The sequence below is a fragment of the Schistocerca piceifrons genome, chromosome 2 (genome assembly GCF_021461385.2).
Source record: "Schistocerca piceifrons isolate TAMUIC-IGC-003096 chromosome 2, iqSchPice1.1, whole genome shotgun sequence".
Taxonomy (NCBI): Eukaryota; Metazoa; Arthropoda; class Insecta; order Orthoptera; family Acrididae; genus Schistocerca; species Schistocerca piceifrons.
The window spans coordinates 179,707,401-179,727,843 of record NC_060139.1 but is presented as its reverse complement, the minus strand read 5'-3'; the positions used below and the strand labels follow the sequence as shown (position 1 = coordinate 179,727,843).

At 37.7% G+C, this 20,443-nt stretch overlaps 1 protein-coding gene across 1 annotated transcript in view; it reads right to left on the bottom strand.

The window, feature by feature from the left end:
* Window positions 1-20,443, bottom strand: part of LOC124775227 (voltage-dependent T-type calcium channel subunit alpha-1G-like) — a 790,960-nt gene that overhangs the window by 37,548 nt on the left and 732,969 nt on the right. The window contains exons 34-36 of the mRNA XM_047250065.1: window positions 16,117-16,247; window positions 15,850-15,999; window positions 11,713-12,005 (exon numbers count right to left, since the gene is read on the bottom strand). Coding sequence (XP_047106021.1) covers window positions 11,713-12,005; window positions 15,850-15,999; window positions 16,117-16,247 — 574 coding nt within the window. The remainder of the gene's footprint in view (window positions 1-11,712; window positions 12,006-15,849; window positions 16,000-16,116; window positions 16,248-20,443) is intronic.

The window sequence follows — 20,443 nt, the reverse complement described above, 5'->3', positions numbered from 1 at the left end:
AAAACTACTTTGATGAATTTGAAAGCAATATAACTTTGTCAAATAATATACTAGGTTAGTTTTAGAACTACTGCGTCTCAAATAAGGGAAATGTAATTTACTATATTTTGGTTTTGGTATTGGCCTGATGTCTGAGTTAAATAATCAAAATTTTTATTTGCAAGAAAAACTTTTTCATATTTAAAGGGGGCATGAGGCATAGTGCCCTACATCATGCCTATTGAGATCGTAACAGCAGTGAACAGACATGCATTATGAGTCACGGGCAGGACAGGTGGCATCTGGTAGAGGTCACTAGCTGACAGACACTGTTTGAGCTGCAGTTGAAATACTGTAATTTTTATTTTTAGTTCTGTTCCTTTAATCTCTTACTTGTTTATTAACTACTATTACAATTGAGCTTAGTCATGACAGTAATGAAGGTGTGAATGTGAAATAATGTTACACGTAAAGTTTTTTATACTATACATTGAAGCAACTAGTGTTGTGAGGAATGTTTGAGAATGGCCTGTGTGTTAGTCATTCATTCCATGGAATTTGTTATAAATTATTTCATCAGTTTATGGTACTGGGAAACGAGATTATGATTTCGGTAAAGTAGTTCTGTTAAGAGGCAATTAATTTTATATTTGTGGGTTTTCAAAATATGTTTATGTTAATTTACTGTTCTGGTTCAGTGACAAGTTTTGATTGGTTCTGTGCATGTGCATGGGATTGAGTGGGTCTGATGTTGCTTTCTGACTGGCAGTGATGTTTCTCTGCCAATCAGAAATTAGCATATTCACATGTATTTTGGGGACTAGAAACTTCTTTTGTGTAGAGAGATGAGTAGAGTTGTGGCTTAGCTCACAGAGTGATCAGACCTATTGATAGGCCCTATGATGAAAATTATTAATATTGTGATATTTCGGTACCCAAATGTTTGAGAAGTGCCGTAAAGTGTGGAAGAGAGTTCAATATAATGCATAGTGTGAAATTCAGAACTTTTGGATATATTTTAAATAGCTAAATACTGCATGGCTTGTTGCTTACTCGCGAACATGAACATTTTGTTATGTGAGACTGATTATAGCAACATTTGAGTGAGCTATTCTAAAAAAAAAAAACAATCCATTTGTAAACATTCAGTGAAGGATAACTAATAATTACCATAAACTGGCTATGGTTATGAATGATGTGTACACATGGACTTTTCAGACTTTGTAGATCTTAGAGTAAGGCTTGGTAGTAACTGGTGTATGCAAGCTTACTATAATAGAGTGAAATTTTATGTACAAGAATACTTTCATTTAACTATTATTAACCTTCCACCAACAAAACAAATTTTAGTGTATGACTTGTGGTTACTAGGTGTACAACTGCTTTTTCTGTAGCTTTCTCAAGCTAAGAACTGCATTTCAGTAGCTTCAAGGAAGTGTGCATGTGAAAGGAGCGGAACTTCATATGCCGCAGGTTCCCTCAGTCCAAGTTGTTACTCCCCTGTAATATGATGGTGATTTACCTGTTACCATCACGCTTAATAAGAACCTCAACATGGTACAGGGATTAATTTCCCATGTAAGATAATGCTGCAAGAAGACAAAGAACTATGCAAACATTTGGAGAGGCAAGGGATACCTTGTGTATACCATGGCCATCCAGAGAGCAAGTAGACACCAGTGTAGTTATCCTCTTTGTTAAGGGGTCTGCTTCCAGAAAATTTTAAAATCAAGTGTTACCACTGTGATGTAAAGCTGTATTTCCTGCCCCAAACGTGGCATTTTAAATGTCAAAGTTTCGCACATATGTGTTCTCAGAGTACATACAGCATGGTTTGGGGAGACAGTGATGTCCACTTCATGGAAAATCATCATGTGCACTATCAGCTGTCTGTCTCAGTTGCAGGGATCACTATCCAACCCAATCCCCAAAGCATCCTAACCTACTCACAAAATGCTAAATCCAGGAACTGAGAGTCACAGACCATCTCTCATATTTTGAATCCCAGAAAAATATGATCAGTTGTATCTAGTTTCACTGATATTGACCTTTGCAACTGATGTGGCTGGTTGTCAGCAGTATCTTAGGCACTTACTCCCTCCACATAAACATCCAGTACCCACAGAAATAAACTTGACGCTAGGGGCAATAGTCCTTCTCCTCTCATAGTTTGAATGGAACCACTTCAGCCACTTGCCTGGAGAGGCAGCATCCTCCTCCAGCATGTACCAGTGACATGGCTCTCTTGCATGAACCCTTTTTCTGGAAATCTAGAGATCAGAGGTCTGACACCAGCCAGTGGCTGAAGGAGTCATAGACTGGGAATCTCATCATTGCCTGCTCTTTTTCCATTCCTATACCCACAGCGGATAAGCCCTCAGAAGGACCTCAACTGCCAAACGTCATGAAAGAGAAGAAGAAGTCTTGGAAAAAGGCTGTTCTAGTGACCCTAGAGGTGAGAGGTTCCCCCATGCCTGTGGATTTCACATCAGTGTTCGCTGAGATTGTTCCACTGCCTACAGTGACAGACAGTATGCTGAGGTATAAACTGTCCCCCTGGTGCCTTCATGCCTAACAATGAAATCATCAGTCTGATGATCCAGTGGAACTGCAATGGATCTTACTGTTACCTGCTGGAATTAACTAATTTCCTCTTGTTCTGTGATCTGTGTTGTTCACCAAGAACGCTGATGACCATTCCCCAACTCTTCAAGTTACCATGAATACTGTTGGAACCATACTGGTCCTGAGAGAGCATCTGGAGGGGTTTGTATCATTGACATAGATGTCATCAGTGAATGGATTCCGCGAGGCCTCCCCCTCTCCATGCACCATATTGGAAACAATAGCATTGTGAGTGTTAAAGACCAAAAGACCCAAGAGTTCATCATTTGCAACATTTCTTTACTTACAGGTGGGGCCACTGCCTGTTCTGAGATGACCACCTTAATCCAACAACTTTCTCCCCTCCCCCTCCTCCTTTCTTCCACCTGGGTATTTGAATGCACACTACTCCCTGTGGGGAAGTACCACTTAATCTGGTAGGGGCCTTCTGATTAACCAACTTCTTTCTGGTCTCAATTTGTGTCTCCTAAATTATGATACTCCCGTCTGCTTCAGTAATTCCTGTGGCACCTTTTCAGCTACTGACCTTATGATGTTTTTCCTAAATCTTGTGACTTCACTGCATTGATCGCTACACAATGATCTGCATGACAATGACCACTTTCTGGTGATCCTGTCCATTGCCTGTCATCACCTGACAGATGAATTACCATGTTGCGCTCTTCAAAAAGCCAATAGGCAGTCAGTTGTATACTCTGTCGTCACCTTCGCCCTCTCTCTGTTAGATTGCATCCTTAAAGTTGTGGGAGACATCTCCAATGTGATGAACCGCACTGCTGGAACTGCTGTTGCCTTTCTGCAGTCTCCCTCCACCACCAGATAGTACCATGGTGGACCAAAGACATTGAAACAGCTATTCAGAATCATTGAAAGACAATGCAGTGTCTCAAGTGATATTCTTCACAGACCACCATTCTCATTTGTAAGTGGCTTCACACTAAGTCTAGCTATCTAAGGAAACACTTCCTTCAGGGCATATACATATCAGTTCTTGCAGAACACCTTGTGACTGACTTTGTGACAGCATTAGTGTCCTCTTTCTATCTGGCTATCTACAGAACACATAAAGGCAAATTGACAACATCCCCCTATCCTTCATCCACACCATTCCGAATTATATAATGAATATTTTGCTGACAGGGAACTGCTTTGCCACATGATGTGGCCCCAGATGCTGATTGGTATTCACAATCAGATAATCCAATATCCAAATGTTACTCAAGGACTCCACCAATTTAGAATATTCTACCATATTTGGGTACAGCATTTTTTCCCTTCACAGTGGGGAGATAGTGTCAATGTCGTGATCCTTAAGCCAGGCAAAAAATTCAACATCCACTGACTGACAGGCATCAACCGATTAGCCTCATTAACACAAACTGCTTGAAAGGATGGTAGGCAGCTGATTATGCTGCATACTCAAAGCATGGGGCATTTTGTTGCCCTATCAGTAGGTTTGTAGGAAGAACTATCCACAACCAATCATCTGATTATGTTGGAAAGAGCAATCTAACAGGCTTTTTCTAAATGCTGACACCATAAAGCAGTCTCTTTTTAACCTACACAATGCATATGACACAGCTTGGAGTCACTACATTTTACTTTCCCTCCATGCCTGGGGCTTTTGAGGCTCTCTATTAATTTTTATTCATCAACTTTTATTCCAGTGGTTGTTTGGGTTAGAGTTGGTACAACACTCAGCTCCTTGTGGGTCCTAGCAAACGGCATCCCCACAGGACTCCATGCTGAGTGTTGCATTCTTCCTCATCGCCATGGATTGGCTAGTAACCTCCATTGGCCCACAGGTATCCCTCATCTTACATGCCAACAACTTCTGCATTTGGTAAAGCTCCCAGTCCGCAGCCTTGGTTGAAAACCAACTCCAGGGCATCATCTGAAGGGCATCCACTTTGATCCTTTCTCATATTTTCCAACTCTCCTACAAAAACATGAGCCATGCTCTTTTGATGTTGTACCGCTGTACATTCTGACTCAGAAATCCACTTGGAGAGCCATCACTTGGACATTTCTGCACAGTCCCCATTTTAAGGACTCCCCTTTGATAAAAAAAGCTTGCAAGGGCATCCTATAACATGAATTATAGACTAGTTTCATGCAATACCTTAAAACTCTCTGCTTTCTTGCCCTCTCCTTTTTGGAATGTGGAATGAGGACTGAGGCAGCTGGTTTCCCACTTTTATGTCAGAATCTTTTAAAGGAATCTTTCAAAGAGGAATGTATTTATCTTTTATGTGCTTCGACAGGAGCATTTTTCAGCTGCTTCCCTTCTTTCCCCTTCTACAGCAGGGTGCGCTGCTTATATAAAACTAATTCTGTGGATCAGTAAAGTTTTAATGGTTTATTTATACACTTTGACACACGTACATACTTTTGCACATATAAGTATACATAATATAAAAATGGAAATTAAGTCCCATGCTTCTTTACAGAGCGTAGGGGAACGATGCGGGAGACCCGCACCGCCTTACTAGGCAAGGTCCTAATGGAGGTGGTTTGCCGTTGCCTCCCTCTGACCATAATGGGGATGAATGATGATGATGAAGATGACACAACAACACCCAGTCATCTCGAGGCAGGAAAAATCCCTGAACCCACCGGGAATCGTATCCGGGACCCCGTGCTCGGGAAGCGAGAACGCTACTGCGAGACCACGAGGGACGGACATACATAATATAAGGTTAACACAAAACTGTTTCCCATCCAACGCAAGTTCACTTTACACTACTTTACATAAAAATGCACATTTTTAGGCTACAAATTCAGTACACAAAAAAATCTGGTATCTGATTTGCAACTACAAAGAATTTTGAATGACAAAATAACTTTTGTAAGGTGCTTACACTGTCAGGTGGCACAATCAATAACTTCCAGGTCAAGACAGCCTGTATTGCCTTGAAGTGCCCATTATACAGAGATAGTGCATCAACAAGTTTTATTGGTGAAAAAATGGCAACTAAAAACATAGTTTTGTGACCTCAGAACTCTTGCAATGACACCAGTGCCTTCGCCATTATGGCAGTTAAAACTACAATTACATCTCAGGCTGGATATTATGAGTATATTTTATGTGCATAAGTACAGTAACTCTGAACCTCTGGATATCAGTAATGTATAATTATATCAAAAAAGTTTCCAGGTTTCCTGAGAACATCATCTTAAGAACATGTAATAAAAATTTTGATGATTTGCCATGAATAGAAATTATAGAAGTGGCCACCCCCACAGTTGGTACTTTTAGTACCTAAACATCATGGTTCTTCAGGGTTTTCTCAGGAACTGCACATGAACTAATAGGGCTTTTATAAGTCATCTGTGGCTCACCCTAGATCACACTTAATACAACAGGACCAACCGATTTGCTCAATGTGCCTGGGCTGGAGGAAGTGTGTGTGTGTGTGTGTTTAAATTTTGACCCTGTATTGTAGGATACCTATAGTATGACTATCCTTCTGATAGGTATATAAATGGTAACAAGGCCACAGTCTATCCAGAACACTTGAACCCTTATCTCCACAATGAACAGAACCCAAGATATAACTTTCTGAAAAGTCGCATTTTCGTGCATGCCTTTTTGAAACATACTGGTACTATGCGCTGTCATGCAAGGATCGATTTCCTGCACCTGTTGGACATACATGGAATGAAATAATGCATAGGTAGAATTTTGACATAATTCATGCTAGTGATCTATGGAACATGTATGGAGCTAACTTTGCCTTGGGAAGAATAGACATAACTGCTGTCTTTACTATATTAGAGCGTAGCAGAGAAGCTACTCCAAACATTGAATGGTGTAATTAGTAACAAAAAGAAATGCTAGACACTGTCTATATGGCTTACATATCAGGCACAAACTGCAGTCAGTTTCTGGGGACTTTAGGATATATCTTTCAGAATTCAAGAACTGTGGAATAAATTTGAAATCTAATAGCATTCATTCAGTGTATCATGTTTACAAAGAATGAGTTCAGCTTCATATGTATATACTTCATGAAGACCACTCTCACTTTTGTGGAGAAATTCATTGTTCCCATGTAATATAAGTATAAAAGAAGTGTCAAACAGAAATGATAGTACAAAACTATACCACACAGAATTTTCCTACACTTCTACATTGATATTTGTACCAGCATCTATACTCAGCAATTCCTGTTAAGTGTGTGTCAGGGCTACATTTTATCTCACCACATGTGCTACTCAGGGATAGGGCATGGGAACAGTGATTCCTAATTTGTCTCTGTGTCAGCTGTTGTCAGTCTGATTTTACTATTCCAATTTCACCAGATAAGAGTCTGAAGAACACTAACATTCCAATTTGCAAACTAGCTCTGGGGGGTTACCAAAATAATTTTTGAAAGCTTTTATATGCCCTTCAGGTTTCTGCCTTTCTGTTTTGCACCTTGTCTGTTATGTTCTCAAACGAGTCAATGAAGCAACTGGCAATTTTTGTTGTCCATCTTTGTATGTGCTTGATGTTCCCTGTGAGCCCATCCTTCAGAACTATTTCAGTATAGGCCATTATATTGTTTTCTGTAAGCAGTCTGGTTTATAATGTACTGCAGTTTTCCAGAGGCACCCAGAAGTGGAGGAGGAAATGAAATTAAACATCAGGGTTGAGGGATATTTAATGTTGTTTCAGTGACTACAAAAATGAGTCAAATTTACAAAATTTGACACTGTGAGCCCACTTATCAGTATGACACTGCACTCCCTCTGGCCTGGATGCATGCCCTGATTCAGTTGGGAAAATATTCAAGCTGAGCCTTGATATGTTGGGTACTGGCACTGGTATAGAGTTGACCTCCTAGCTGGTCCCATGCATCTTTTATCGGGGACAGATTTGGGGATCTTGCTCACCATGGAAGTTCCTCAACATCACTCAGATAGTTCATAGAGACATATTTCCTTTGTGGATGAGCATTATCCTATTGAAAAGTGGCACCAGAATACTGTTAATTGAGAGGTAACACATGAGGATGCAGGATGTCCATGCATACAGTTGTGCCCTCAGAATTCCCTCAATCATCACCAGCCAAGACTTGATGTCCTACTCAATGGATTTCCAGACCTTGATGCAAGGAGTAACATCAACGTGCCTCTCCATAACTTTGGAAGAATGGAACCTCTCCCCGGGTCACTGTCATACTCGCCAATCATGGTCATCCACATAGTGAAGAACTACAATTCATCACTGAAACAACATGATATCATTCATCAGCAGTCCATGCTTCATGGTCAGAGTACCACTCAAAATACAGCTGTTTGTGTTGTGCTGTTAATGGCAGCCCATGCGTGGGAGGCTAATGCTGGAATCTGACTGCAGCTAGTCACCAACCAATGGTGCAGGATGACACAAAATGTTGAAGGGAGTGCATTACTTGTTCTTAGATGGCAGGCACTGATGTGAAGGGTTTACAGTGGACTTAATGCACACTATGGTTATCCTCCCTTGTGGTGAACAGAAATGGTCAACTAGAACCTTGATGATGAGTATGCCAGCCCTCATGTTCCCATCTGGTCACATCTCTATGCCCCTCCAATCTGGATATTGCATCGTTTGACCATGTGGCCAAAGGGAGACGCACAATGAGGCCCCTTTGAAACTCTATCAGGTGCTGATAACACTGTCTCACAAGAGTATGTCGCATCTCTCTGTCCTTCACAGTGCCCACTCAACATCTAATACTATCCACTCACCTATTATATACCCACTAGCTTTGTAACACCATCAAACATGAATAATGCTAACACATATTGGTGGCTGTTCTAGTTGCCACAGAACTGTATCTCTAATTATTTACATACCTGCTGATGGTGTACATGTGTCTAAACTTACATTGACATACAGCCATATCTTCTGGTTGATCACATTTATTGTCAGGCAGTTGATACATAACAAATGAGTTTTGGAAGTATATTGCACTGATCAATACCACAACTCTCAGATCATTTAGGGCAAGTAATCACTGAGATTTCAATTAATGGCAAAATTACAATATCCAAAAATTGTTAGAAGCAGTTATTTCTACCTTTTGAAGAATATAAAATATAAATTACTATGAAACAGCAATATCTAATTTACAGAATTCGGTCAATTGGTAGGAACGTCAGAGATTATCATATTCGGTTGTAATTAACATGTAATGAAGTTATATAATAGAATGCTACTCATTTTCCTCTGTTCACCAACTTGAAATAGCATATGATCTTACACTGTCAATCTGTAAAAACAAATCTATGTGAAGCAAGTCTTTAATTTTCAAAGTAATTCAAATAATCTGCAAAATGATGCAGCCTTAAAGATGTCAACAAAATTATCAAAAAGTACTTTTAGTCTGATGCACAGAACTGCTGTTTATACTAGTACAAAGATCTAATTCTGTTCCTTAATCCACATAGCATGTCAAATGGACCAAGGATATGAATCCAGTTCTCAGGAAGAACTCCAGGACAATGAGCAGATATTAGGTTAAGATTTCTAAGCTGCACCACCCATTTAGACTGCTCACATTTCATCAAATTTAAAAATGAAGCAAATTTATAGCATTTCAACTATAGCAAGTTTACATAAATTTATTTTGTTTAAAGTAGGAGATGGTATATCATAGTGTGATTGGAATATCTGGAATAAATTTGAGTGGAGCCTCACACAGTGTAGTTTACAATATCGTCAAAAACTGAATGGATATTATCATGATTATCTGGTTATATTTCCTATTATGTTGTTACGTTATGTGCAAAAGCCCTAAGATTCAAATCAGCACTATATCAGCAAATCATCACACTTCCTTGAAAAACATCTTAAATTCATTCTTCACTCTTGGATGACTAATTAACTAGGGCCTATCAAGTAGTCCTCAATCCAGTTGTGAACCTGGCTAGATATCTTATGTAGTAGGTATTGGTGTAGTACTGAACTAAAGGTTTCTTAAAACATAGAAACTCAGAATCGAGTCTGTTTCTGGCTTTTAGGATCTCACATCTGCAGAAAATGATAACAACAATCTAATGGAAAGACAGATTTCTACTGACTGTAAAGATGACACATTGAGTTGCAGACAGCCACAAGGAAAAGGTAGTTACATATTAACTTTTGGCCGAAACCTCCTTCAGAAAAGGAAACACATACACATTCATTCACACAAGCAATCACACCTCATACATGCATTACTGCACTTGAAGTGTGCTTGCTTTTGTGAATGAGTGTGTGTGAATTTCCTTTTCTAAAGAAAACTTTGGCTGAAAGCTAATGTGTAACTGTCTTTTTGTTGTGCCTGTCTGCAACCCAACCTCTCATCTTTACAGTCAGTAGCAATCTGTCTTTTCCTTAAGTTGTTCATATTCTGACATGGAATTCCACTGTTTTTCAGATAGGTTACAGTGTCTGCACTCATAATATGTTCTAAAACATCACTAGAGATAGAAGTGGAAATTAGGACAATAGCTCAGTCAATCACTTCTGCTGTTCTTGTTGTAGATAGGTGTGACTTGGGCTATATTCCAGTTCCCATGGTGTCTTTTGGAATTTAAATGTATAGAAACATTCACCAAGGTGCTTGATCAGCGGAGGCTTTCCTGCCATTTTATGCAATGGCATCTGCTTCCTCTGCTTACAGTTTTGCACTCAGGATTCCTTAATGGTATTGGAAATTGCGCTTATACTGAGTTAATATCAATGTTCATAGACTTGATCTGTAGAGCCCAGTACAATATTTACAGATTTATTGTGTTGCACTGCATTGTATTTGACAATGTTTAGTTCAAGTGTCATCATTCCTGTTTACATGTCTATATGTTTGTCTAGAGAACATATTACAAAAAGACTGTCTGATAACTCTCAAACTTTCATGCATGTATTTTCTCCATTACTTATGGATGTAGTTATTTTGAAACTCCTAGAATGAAATGAGAAAGGATCTCAGCAATAATAGAAATTCTACTAATTACCATTTCAATGAAAAACAACAATACTAATTACAGCAGCTCTGACTTCTGCAACACCTAGTCCAAGAACTTATCAGTACTACGATTAAAATTTTTTGCAGTAGGTCCCTTGGGTGTTGACACAGATTGCCTATCGTGATTTTCAAAGTTGCTAGGCATCCTCAAAGGCCTTTTCTGTAATGATGATTAGGTGCCCTTTTATGTCTCTTTCATGCCTCCACTGTCACATCATTTCAGTACTCTTTTTATCTGGAACACTCCTCAGTTCAGATTCATTATTCCCTCCCTTCACCCTTGCCCTTGGTGAATGCAGTGAGCATGGCATGCCTATGTGGTCCAAAGAAGCTGGCATACATGTCTTTGGTCTTCAGAATCTTGTATCCAGGTCATACTAAAAACAGAGTTATTATTGTCAATAATTAGAATTTAGAAACATGCTTCAAATTTTCTGGAAAACAAGCACATGATCATTCAGTTTCTTCTGCTCACTGCATAACACTTTGAACATCAGCCTTGCACTCAACTCCTCATCTGCAAATTTAAGATACAAGTTTTTATGTTCAGTACTTTTTCCATCCCTACAGTCTCTGTTATCACTTATCTGTCACTTCAACAGCCAGTATTCTAAAATTTATGCTTATAGCACATTTTGTCCTAAGATTTATCACTTGATTGACATCCAGGATGGACTTTTCCTTCAGTCTCTCTTTGACGCATCTTGAACATCATGTGCTATTTCAAAACTTATGACTTTGAGAGGCACTACACTCCTAAGGCCCACTCAATATTGGCAATACCTCACTTGTGGTTATGAGGAGCACCATAAGAAAAACTGATGGTGTATTTATTACTCAATGGAACATTACATCTTGAGCTTATGACTATAATCTGTTTTATATTCTATGAGAATTACGGATCCTGCGCAGACATCCATATCCTTCTCCCATCGTGTTACCCAACTGTGTAAATTCATGTTACCATACTGTGTAAATGTAACTAAGAAATATTAAAATGCTATGAGACTGGAAAACATAATTTTTCTGGAGATGAGTGTAATGCACGAATAATAGCAACAACAAATTAGTAAGTGACAGTGCATAGTTATTTAATAGTCTGCAAATGAAACTTCAACAGTTAACTTGCCTGTTTGTGTGATTCTTCCAGATGTTTCATTAGCACAGCAACGACAACATTCACAAGCACAAACTGTGCCATAAGAACAAATATAACAAAGAAGATGGGTGCTATCACTGTCGAAACACAGCAGTTTCTGACACAATCAGCTGAATTGTCACAGTCTTCACGTAATGTGTCTTTCATTATTCCATTCCAGTTGTCTCCTGTAGCTACACGGAACAGAGTGAGAAATGCCATGCCAAAGTTACTAAAGTGTGCATGTTCACCCAGTCCCTGGCATGGTCTCTTTTCGCTGCATTCTGGAAGATATAAAATACTTTGAACTTCTGACCTTTCAAAACTTGTTTTCGTGAACTGTTTAGCTAAAGTTACATTAATTATATCAGTCATATATTTAAACTGCAACTAGTGACTGAAATTTTTATGCAAGAAGATATACTTTTGACTCTTTTTCACAAATCTTGTTCCACATTAACTAGGTTTTGATATAAATAGCAATTTTCAACTAGATCATTTAGAACCAACCCTGGTTACAAAGGATAAACTTTGTGTGAGGAGGAATAGGATAGATGTTTATTGTCTCATAACCTACCATTTCAAGTTATTGACTTAATGTACAAGAAACTTGTCAAAACACAAAAATTGATTAACAGTTTTTCTTAAAATATCTTTAATATAATATACTGTACTGGACACATAACTGAAACACAATAAATTTTTTAAAAAATAATGAACTTTAATTCTAAGTATGTGTTCTGCTCAAATTTTCAGAGCATCCCTCATGAACTTTTCAGTTGAATAGTAATATTCTGCACCACTTTGTCATACAAGTTTTTTCAGTATTCTAAATTAATGCTGAGCAACTTTTTTCCTTTCATTTTTCATAAATTTTCATATCCATTTACTGTGGAGTTTGGGCATAAAGTTATAAATAATGGGTGGGTGGCATAATATTATTTTGATTCCTGGTGTTGTAATCATTTTGAAATTGATTTGCTACAAATAAATTGGACTATAATATACAAAAATAATCAGTTCATAGATGTACAGTGAGGGAATACTTAACATACATAGGTAAAGATGAAAGTAGAGGCATCAGAGAGAATAAAAGATCAAGGGTAGTATGTTAGAATGCACTATGTGAGGTTAAATTCACAAATGATAGGAAGTAGAAACTTAGAAGTGGTGATACATATACAGGATGAAGAAGAGAAAATGGTAAGTGAAAGAATAATATGAAAAATGTATTGGAGAATAGAATGAACAAACAAATAATAATAAAGCAGCTTTGAGGAACACAGTGGAGGAAAGAAAGAATGAGTGTTAATCTAATGCAGTTTTAACCCATGAGGGTGACAGGATATGGAGGTTGGTTGCAATAAATTTGAATCCACAATCAAGGACTGAGGCAGCAGGATTAGGGAGCATGGGAAGGTATTCCATGGCAAGGATACACTTGACAAATATCACCCTAGCTCAATGCTGATTGTATGAGATGCCCAGTAAGCACTACTAGAAAATAAATGCTGCTTCTGCTGCCTTATGGGTAGGCATTCAACACCAGGTTTAAAGCATGGCAAACCACAACAGATCACTGTTGGACAGAAATTCATATGGCGAAGTGAAGCCAGTCTCTCCATGGGAATAAACCCACATTAATACTGGTCCTCCAGGTTGGAGATTGGACACTGGGCTAACAACCCACTCTGTTACAAAGACCTTCTATGAAACACTGAAAACAAGCCTCAGAGATGGCTTCATATGTTGACAGTTATGGCAAAGAACAAGGACTAAGATACAAACATTTATTTGTGGGGATATGGAATTTCAAAACAGTGACTGGACTGAGATCAGTGAAGGCAATGGATGATGAATTGTGTAACTAAAACATGGATGTGGTGTCTCTTCAGGATCAGGTGGAAAGATGAATCCATACAGAAAGGAGAGAAAGACACCACATTTCACTACAGATCTGTAGAAAGGAAAGGACATCTTTGAACAGGAATAGCAGTCGACAATAAAATAGTGTACAAGAAATGATCAGTCTTAATCGGAAAAATATTTTTTTTTAATGTTCTATATTAATGGTAACTGGTTTCAATCTTGACAGTCATCATCAGACCCTTATAAGTCTCTTTAGGTGATGTGCAGAGATGCTGAACAGAGTATGAACACAGGTCAAGAGACACACGTGTCTCTTGGCATATGTTCATGTTCAGTTTGGTGTCTCTGCACTCTATCTATGGAGACGTGTAATGGACTGATAATTTTCATCAACACTGATAAACCACTTACCATTAAAACACAACATTAAAAAAATATTTTTGCAATCAAAATGATTATTTCTTCTAAATTTCAATACAAATCACTGTTTTTCCACTAATGTCATACAATATCAATAAAACTGTGCATGAACTAACTAAATATGAAGCAACCAGTGAAAAGCTCTGCTATTTGAGACTCAAGGTAAGTTTTAAGAACACTTCCATCCTTGCTGTACATGCTGTTCTAGAAGAAAAGGGTGATGAGGAGACGTAACGTTTTTATGAAATATTTGAACAAGTGACTTACAAGATGCCACAAAACGACATGAAGATGTTGACGGGAGACTAAAATGCAATCATTGATAACTGCATCTACTAAGAGATTTATGAGTGGACCATACATCTTGCACAAACAATCTAATGACAATGGGATAAGACTTGTAACATTTTCAACTGCAAAGAACAAGATGTTTGTCAGCACAATGTTCCTGCATAAGGAAATACAGTTAGAAACTTGGAATGCTCCAGAAAGGAGGTTTACCAACCAGACTGACTGTGTGTGGGTGGTTTCAAAACATGTAAGTAGAATCACGGGTGCCAGAGTAGCATGAGGAGCAGAAGTGGGAAGAGATCATAATTTTGTACAAGTTATAGTAAAACAAACAACATCACAAGACAATATGAAAGACAAAATAGATATAAGTCTATGTGGGACATGAGGAAATAAGAAGCAAATATCAACTGAAGCTATAGAATTGATTTCATATTCTGCATAAGATAAAAGAAGAAGGTGAAAGAAAAGTGACAGAAGGGGGGGGGGGAACAAAAAAAAACTGGGAAACATTTAAAACATTTAAATCCACCACGACTGAGACTGAAAAGAAACACCTAAAGGAGTACCAAAAGAGGATGCTACACAGAGGCAGCAAGAGAAACAAGGAAAGTAAAATGAAGAGAAAAGAGGTAGTTCATCAACAAGCAACCAGAGAAGGCTGAAGAAGGACATAAGAGAATTATGTAGATGTCAAATGATGGAAAGATGAGGATGGAATAATAAGTGCATGGAAAGGATAGACTACTACTCACAAAATACAGGAGGCACTGAGTTGCAGATAGGTATAATGAACAGAACACTAGAAATATTTAAGATTTTGGACAAATTCCTTCCTCAGGAGGAAAGACTCTCCAAAAGTTTAAATATTTGTAATACTGCTTTCATTGCACCTACGTATGTCTTGATGCCTCCCCTATGTAGTGAGTAGCAGTATACTTTCCCTGTTGTTTTAATTGTATAGATGTACAAGATATTTAAAGGTGAGGTGCAAAACCAAAAATGGATGGAAAACAATGGAGGGGAGCTGGTGACCAACCAAGAACATGGCATGAACTTATGGAAGGACTGTTTCGAAGAACTGTTGAATGTCCCTATAGAAAAGAGATGACAGAGTAGATTAACCCTTCTGTCAGAAAAGGATCCATTGGCTCTGAAAGCTCATGCATTTCCATATCTTTTATGTGTTTTCTGCTGCCACTGCATGTTGAGCAAATTGTTTGTTTTAAGAACCTTTCAGAAACTTTCATGTAGTGTGTAAGTAATTCAAATTTGTATTAAAATGGAAATAAATAGTATAGGATTTCCACATCACAGACTCACATAACCTGTGCTGTTTAAAGATTAATTATATAATAGTAATAACACTAACAGTGGGAATGTTTACCATCTGGAATAATTTAATATCCTCAAGACGATAGTCTTAATGTATTTTATCTGCCAAAATTATTCCATATGTTGGAAAAATGTCAATATAAAACTGGTGAACTTCAAAAACATAATTATAAGTTTACATAACTGTGGTAAGTACATTGCATGAACACTTACCTAGGCGCCCAAATAACTCAACACCAAGTGCTGCAAAAATGAAGAACAGCAAGAAAAATAACAGCCCTAGGTTCCCAACCTGTGGTAGAGCCTGCATTACTGTGTCTAGCAGGGCCCGTATTCCTTTAGCCATCTTTAGCAGTTTGAGCACTAGAGATTGAAAATAATAACTGTATTACTGTGTAATGTAACATATGAAATAACTTCAAGAAATTTTATGAGTGTGTCTGAAAAGACAAATATATGACTGAAGTCACATGTGCATACCTCTTGCTATCCTGAGGACCCTCATCACTCTTATAATTGTTGGATTTATAGGAATAAATTTTGATTCAACTTCTTCTAGCACAATTCCAACAATGGATAATATTACTATAATAACATCCAGCTGATTCCACCTGGAAGAAAATCAGAGTGCTGATTCAAATGATAAATAGTGCAACAAAATAAGTTAAAGGCTAAAGATGTACATTAAAATATTGATACGTCACTTCAATTTTAGAAAGAAGAAAAAAAAAAAAACAGTAGAAAGTTACCGATGACACATATAGGGTTTCCAGTGAAGGAGTCCCTGATTTCAACATTAAATAGCTCAGAAACTAACATCAATAGATGAGTGCAGCAAAAAGTATGTTTAATGCGGGAGCTGTAAGAATTTTATACAGAAATTTCAAAATAGTTCAAAAAGCTGTTAACAGGCAGTACTGTATGTTGTGCAGTGCATACAGTATCAGTGTGCATACTGTATCTGCAAACAAAATTGACACTTGGGTGCACTGGCTGCCGGGAGCGACCGTAAAGGCATTTCCCATATATAGCCACTCCCATCAATACCGTGCTGAGTGTCAACTTTGTTTGTGTGAATAATAAGTAAACTCATCTTCTCAAGCAGTCTCTGAAGTCACATCACAATCTTCTCAAAATGTCCACCACTTGCAGTACAGAGGTAGGGAAAATGCACAATGAAATTTGCCATTACGTCCTGTATTGTCTCAAAGAAAATTGATTCAGGTACCACACAGATCACCGATTCAACCTCGTCCAGCATGACATGATTGTTTTGTTGGACAGGACTTTTCAATGTGCCTCACAAAAAGTAGTCACAAGGAGTCAGGTCAGGTGAATATGGAGGCCAATCTGTTCCTGTGACAGTTAATTTACAACAATCCAACACAATGACTGTTTTCTTGAATTATTCATCAAGAAAGTGGAAAACCTTTTCAGTGTGATGTGGTCTGGGCCCATTTTGCATGAACCATTTCATGCCTTGTTGATCCTCCTGTGTGACGACAAATTGTTCCACAAGTTGCAACATAACATTCAGTAGTGATCATTTCTCACATGAAAAAAGGACCAATAATGCCTCTGCTGCATACCATAGCCCAAACAGTAATTTTGGTAGAAAAATGTAGCTTCGCTTCACACTAATGGGGATTTCTGGAAACCCAGATTTGCCAGTTTTGTTTATTCATGGTCCTTTCACATGGAAGTGTGCTTCATCTGTAAATCAGATATCCTACATCATTATCGATCATTGTGAGGATATGGTTCACAAAGTCAGCCCTCTGTTACACACCTCCTACAGTTATGGCCTGGTGGCCTCAGATCCTGAATGGAAATGTGTAGGATCTGCTTCAGTATTTTCTGCATGCTGGAACTCTTCAAACCAGTCTCTGCTGCAATTCTTTGAATGGAGTTTCTTGGATTTTGCTGAATAATTTCAGAAACAGTAGGAAATATTTTCAAGAGTAGCTACAGTTTGCTCGGTGCCAACATTCCCTGCTAGATCATCAGCCATAATGTCTTGAAACTATGCCCTCTTGATAAAATTCTTCAAAGGAAAAATCCTCCAGCTAAATGAACTGAAAACTGTGAATGATTTAAACGTTTCACATACATATTTTGTCGAATCAAGAAGGCACATTTCAAATGCAGTAGGTTATCTTTTATGCTTATAAACCACATGAATGTCTTCTGTAAGACCTTTTGTGATCTGAAAAGATAAAAATGTCAGTAATAATTATCCCCTTCACCATTTAAAAAAAAATGATAACTCAGGCCAATGCGTTTTAATTTTCTGCTGATATTGTTCAGGGATTCTTGACTATGAAAGCATAACAAAATTCTTACACTGGATAAATGTAGAAATTAATGTAACTGGACTTTGATATAGATGAAATAGTTCCTTTCTCTATCAAGAGAATAATTAACAAAAGAGCATAAATGAAACTAGAATCATTTGGTCACTAACAGTCTTGCTCCGACCTTTTGAAAATGGTCTCTGAAAATCATAAATAACACATGAAATCAAAAAATGTTATTCAGATATGGTAATTTCATCTGGCACTATGAAATTAAACAGAGTAAGACAATTCATGTTAACTTATTGTTCCATAAGCAGACTGTACACGACACATAATGTCGCACCCACAGTGACAAGACAGAGAACAGGTAAGTAAGTACAGAAGTGACAAGTGAAGTTAAAACATACTCTTGATAAAACAAGATAATGTAACCTGTGGCTCATCACTCAGGTTTGTTTTCTTAGTAATATACATTGGTATTTAGACATTGAGCAATTAAAGTTTTATTTCTTTTTTGATCTTAAATACTGCACATGCAAAAACGAATAATTCTGTAACACATTTGTGTTTGTAATTAAAAAGTAATGTGTTAGCCTATCGATTGGAATTTGACAAAGAGCTTGTGAATTGTTTCTGCATTGGGTTGTTTTGGAACATTAAGTCATGTTTGAAAATTGTGCCTTGTTGCCATTGGATTGTATTCTAACCTGTTGTTTTCCAGTACCAGAGAAACACACTGTTGAATGAAACACGATTTCAAACTCTTCCTTCAGCACACTAACCTCTTTCGTATTTCAACAATGGAACTGATCGCTCTGAGCTGTGGCACACTATTTATAGGCACTATGTATTGTGATTACAGTGCCATCTGTTAGCAGCTTCCTGAACTATTTTGAAACTTTGGTATATCTAATATGTAAACTGTGAGTGGAAGGGGGTGAAAGGAAAGGGAAGGGAAGGAACTACTGATGTCAGCTGTATTGGGACTTCATGTGGAATCAGAGGCGAGGAGTGAAAATGTGTGTCAGATCGGGATTCGAACAGGGGATCTTCTGCTTACTAGGCAGTTGAGTTAACCACTGCACCATATGGACACACTGTTTATTGCAATTTTTTTAGTTGATGTAATTACAAATTAAACAATGGATACCCAGGGTGGAATATGACATTATTATGAAAAGAATAGTTGCCACTCAGCATACAATGGAGATGCTGAGTCACAGACAGTCACAACAAAAAGATTTTCAGAAAGTAAGCTTTGGGCCAACATTACTTTCTGACAGTCTTTTTGTTGATCTGTGACTCAGCATCTCCACTACATGGTGAGTAGCAACTATTCTTTTCATAATATTGTCAAAATTACAAATTAACAATTTACAGATTCTTTTCCTTTAGTTGTAAATTCAAACCTTGCTTCCTGTCAAATTTCTTGATTTTAGGCCAACAGGAAGTATCCTATAGGTTTTAATGAGTGAGTTTGCAAACATCAAAATATGTGACATACATGGTCTTATCTTTTGATTGCACTGACTTAAAAGTTAAGTTTTTTACTCCACCAAGGGACAAAAGACCTAAGTATGTAACATAAATTTCAACTTGATATGTCTAAATTTTTCTGAGGAAAAGGGGTCTTAACAGATGGATAGACAGACAGATTACGAATGAAAAAAGCAATTTCTTTGTGAGACATAACTACAAATTAACAATTTTCAGATTTTTTCCCTTTACTTTTACTGTAAAACTTCACTTCTTGCCAAATTTCATGATCCTAGACCAAAGCAAAGTACCCTATGGGTTCTGGTGAGTGAGTTTGCAAGAATCAAAATATGTGGCATAAACAGCCGTACCTTTTGATTGCATCGACTTAGAAGCTTACATTTATTATGCTGCCAAGGGACATTCGACATTAGTATGTGACATAAATTTCAATTTGATATGTCTACCTAGTTCCTGAGAAAAAGGGGTCTTAACAGAAGGACAGCAGAGAGAGAGAGAGAGAGAGAGAGAGAGAGAGAGAGAGAGAGAGAGAGAGAGAGAGATAAAAAGAAATTCGTGTCATATAAATACACATTAACAGTTTTCAGATTTTTGCCTTTAGCTGTACTGTGAAACCTTGCTTCTTGCTAAATTTCATGATTCTATTTAAACAGGAAGTACTCTATACATTTGGATGAGTGAGTTTTTGAATGAAAATCTGTCACATAAATGACCACATCTTTTGATTGCATTGACTTAGAAGCTTCAATGTTTTACATCATTGAGGAACTGTAGACTTTTGTATGTGGCATACATTTTAAGCTGTTATGTCTAAACTGTTCCTGAGAAAAAAGGCTTTAAATAGCCGGACAGACAAACAGGCAACAAAGTGATCCGGTAAGGGTTCCTTTTTTACTAACTGAGGTATGGAACCCTAAAAAGGGTAGTAGAAGTGATGCAGAAAGCAGCTGTTCAATGTTACTGACATCCGCCTGTTCTATAATCTTAGAAAATATTCTGAGAGCAAACATGAG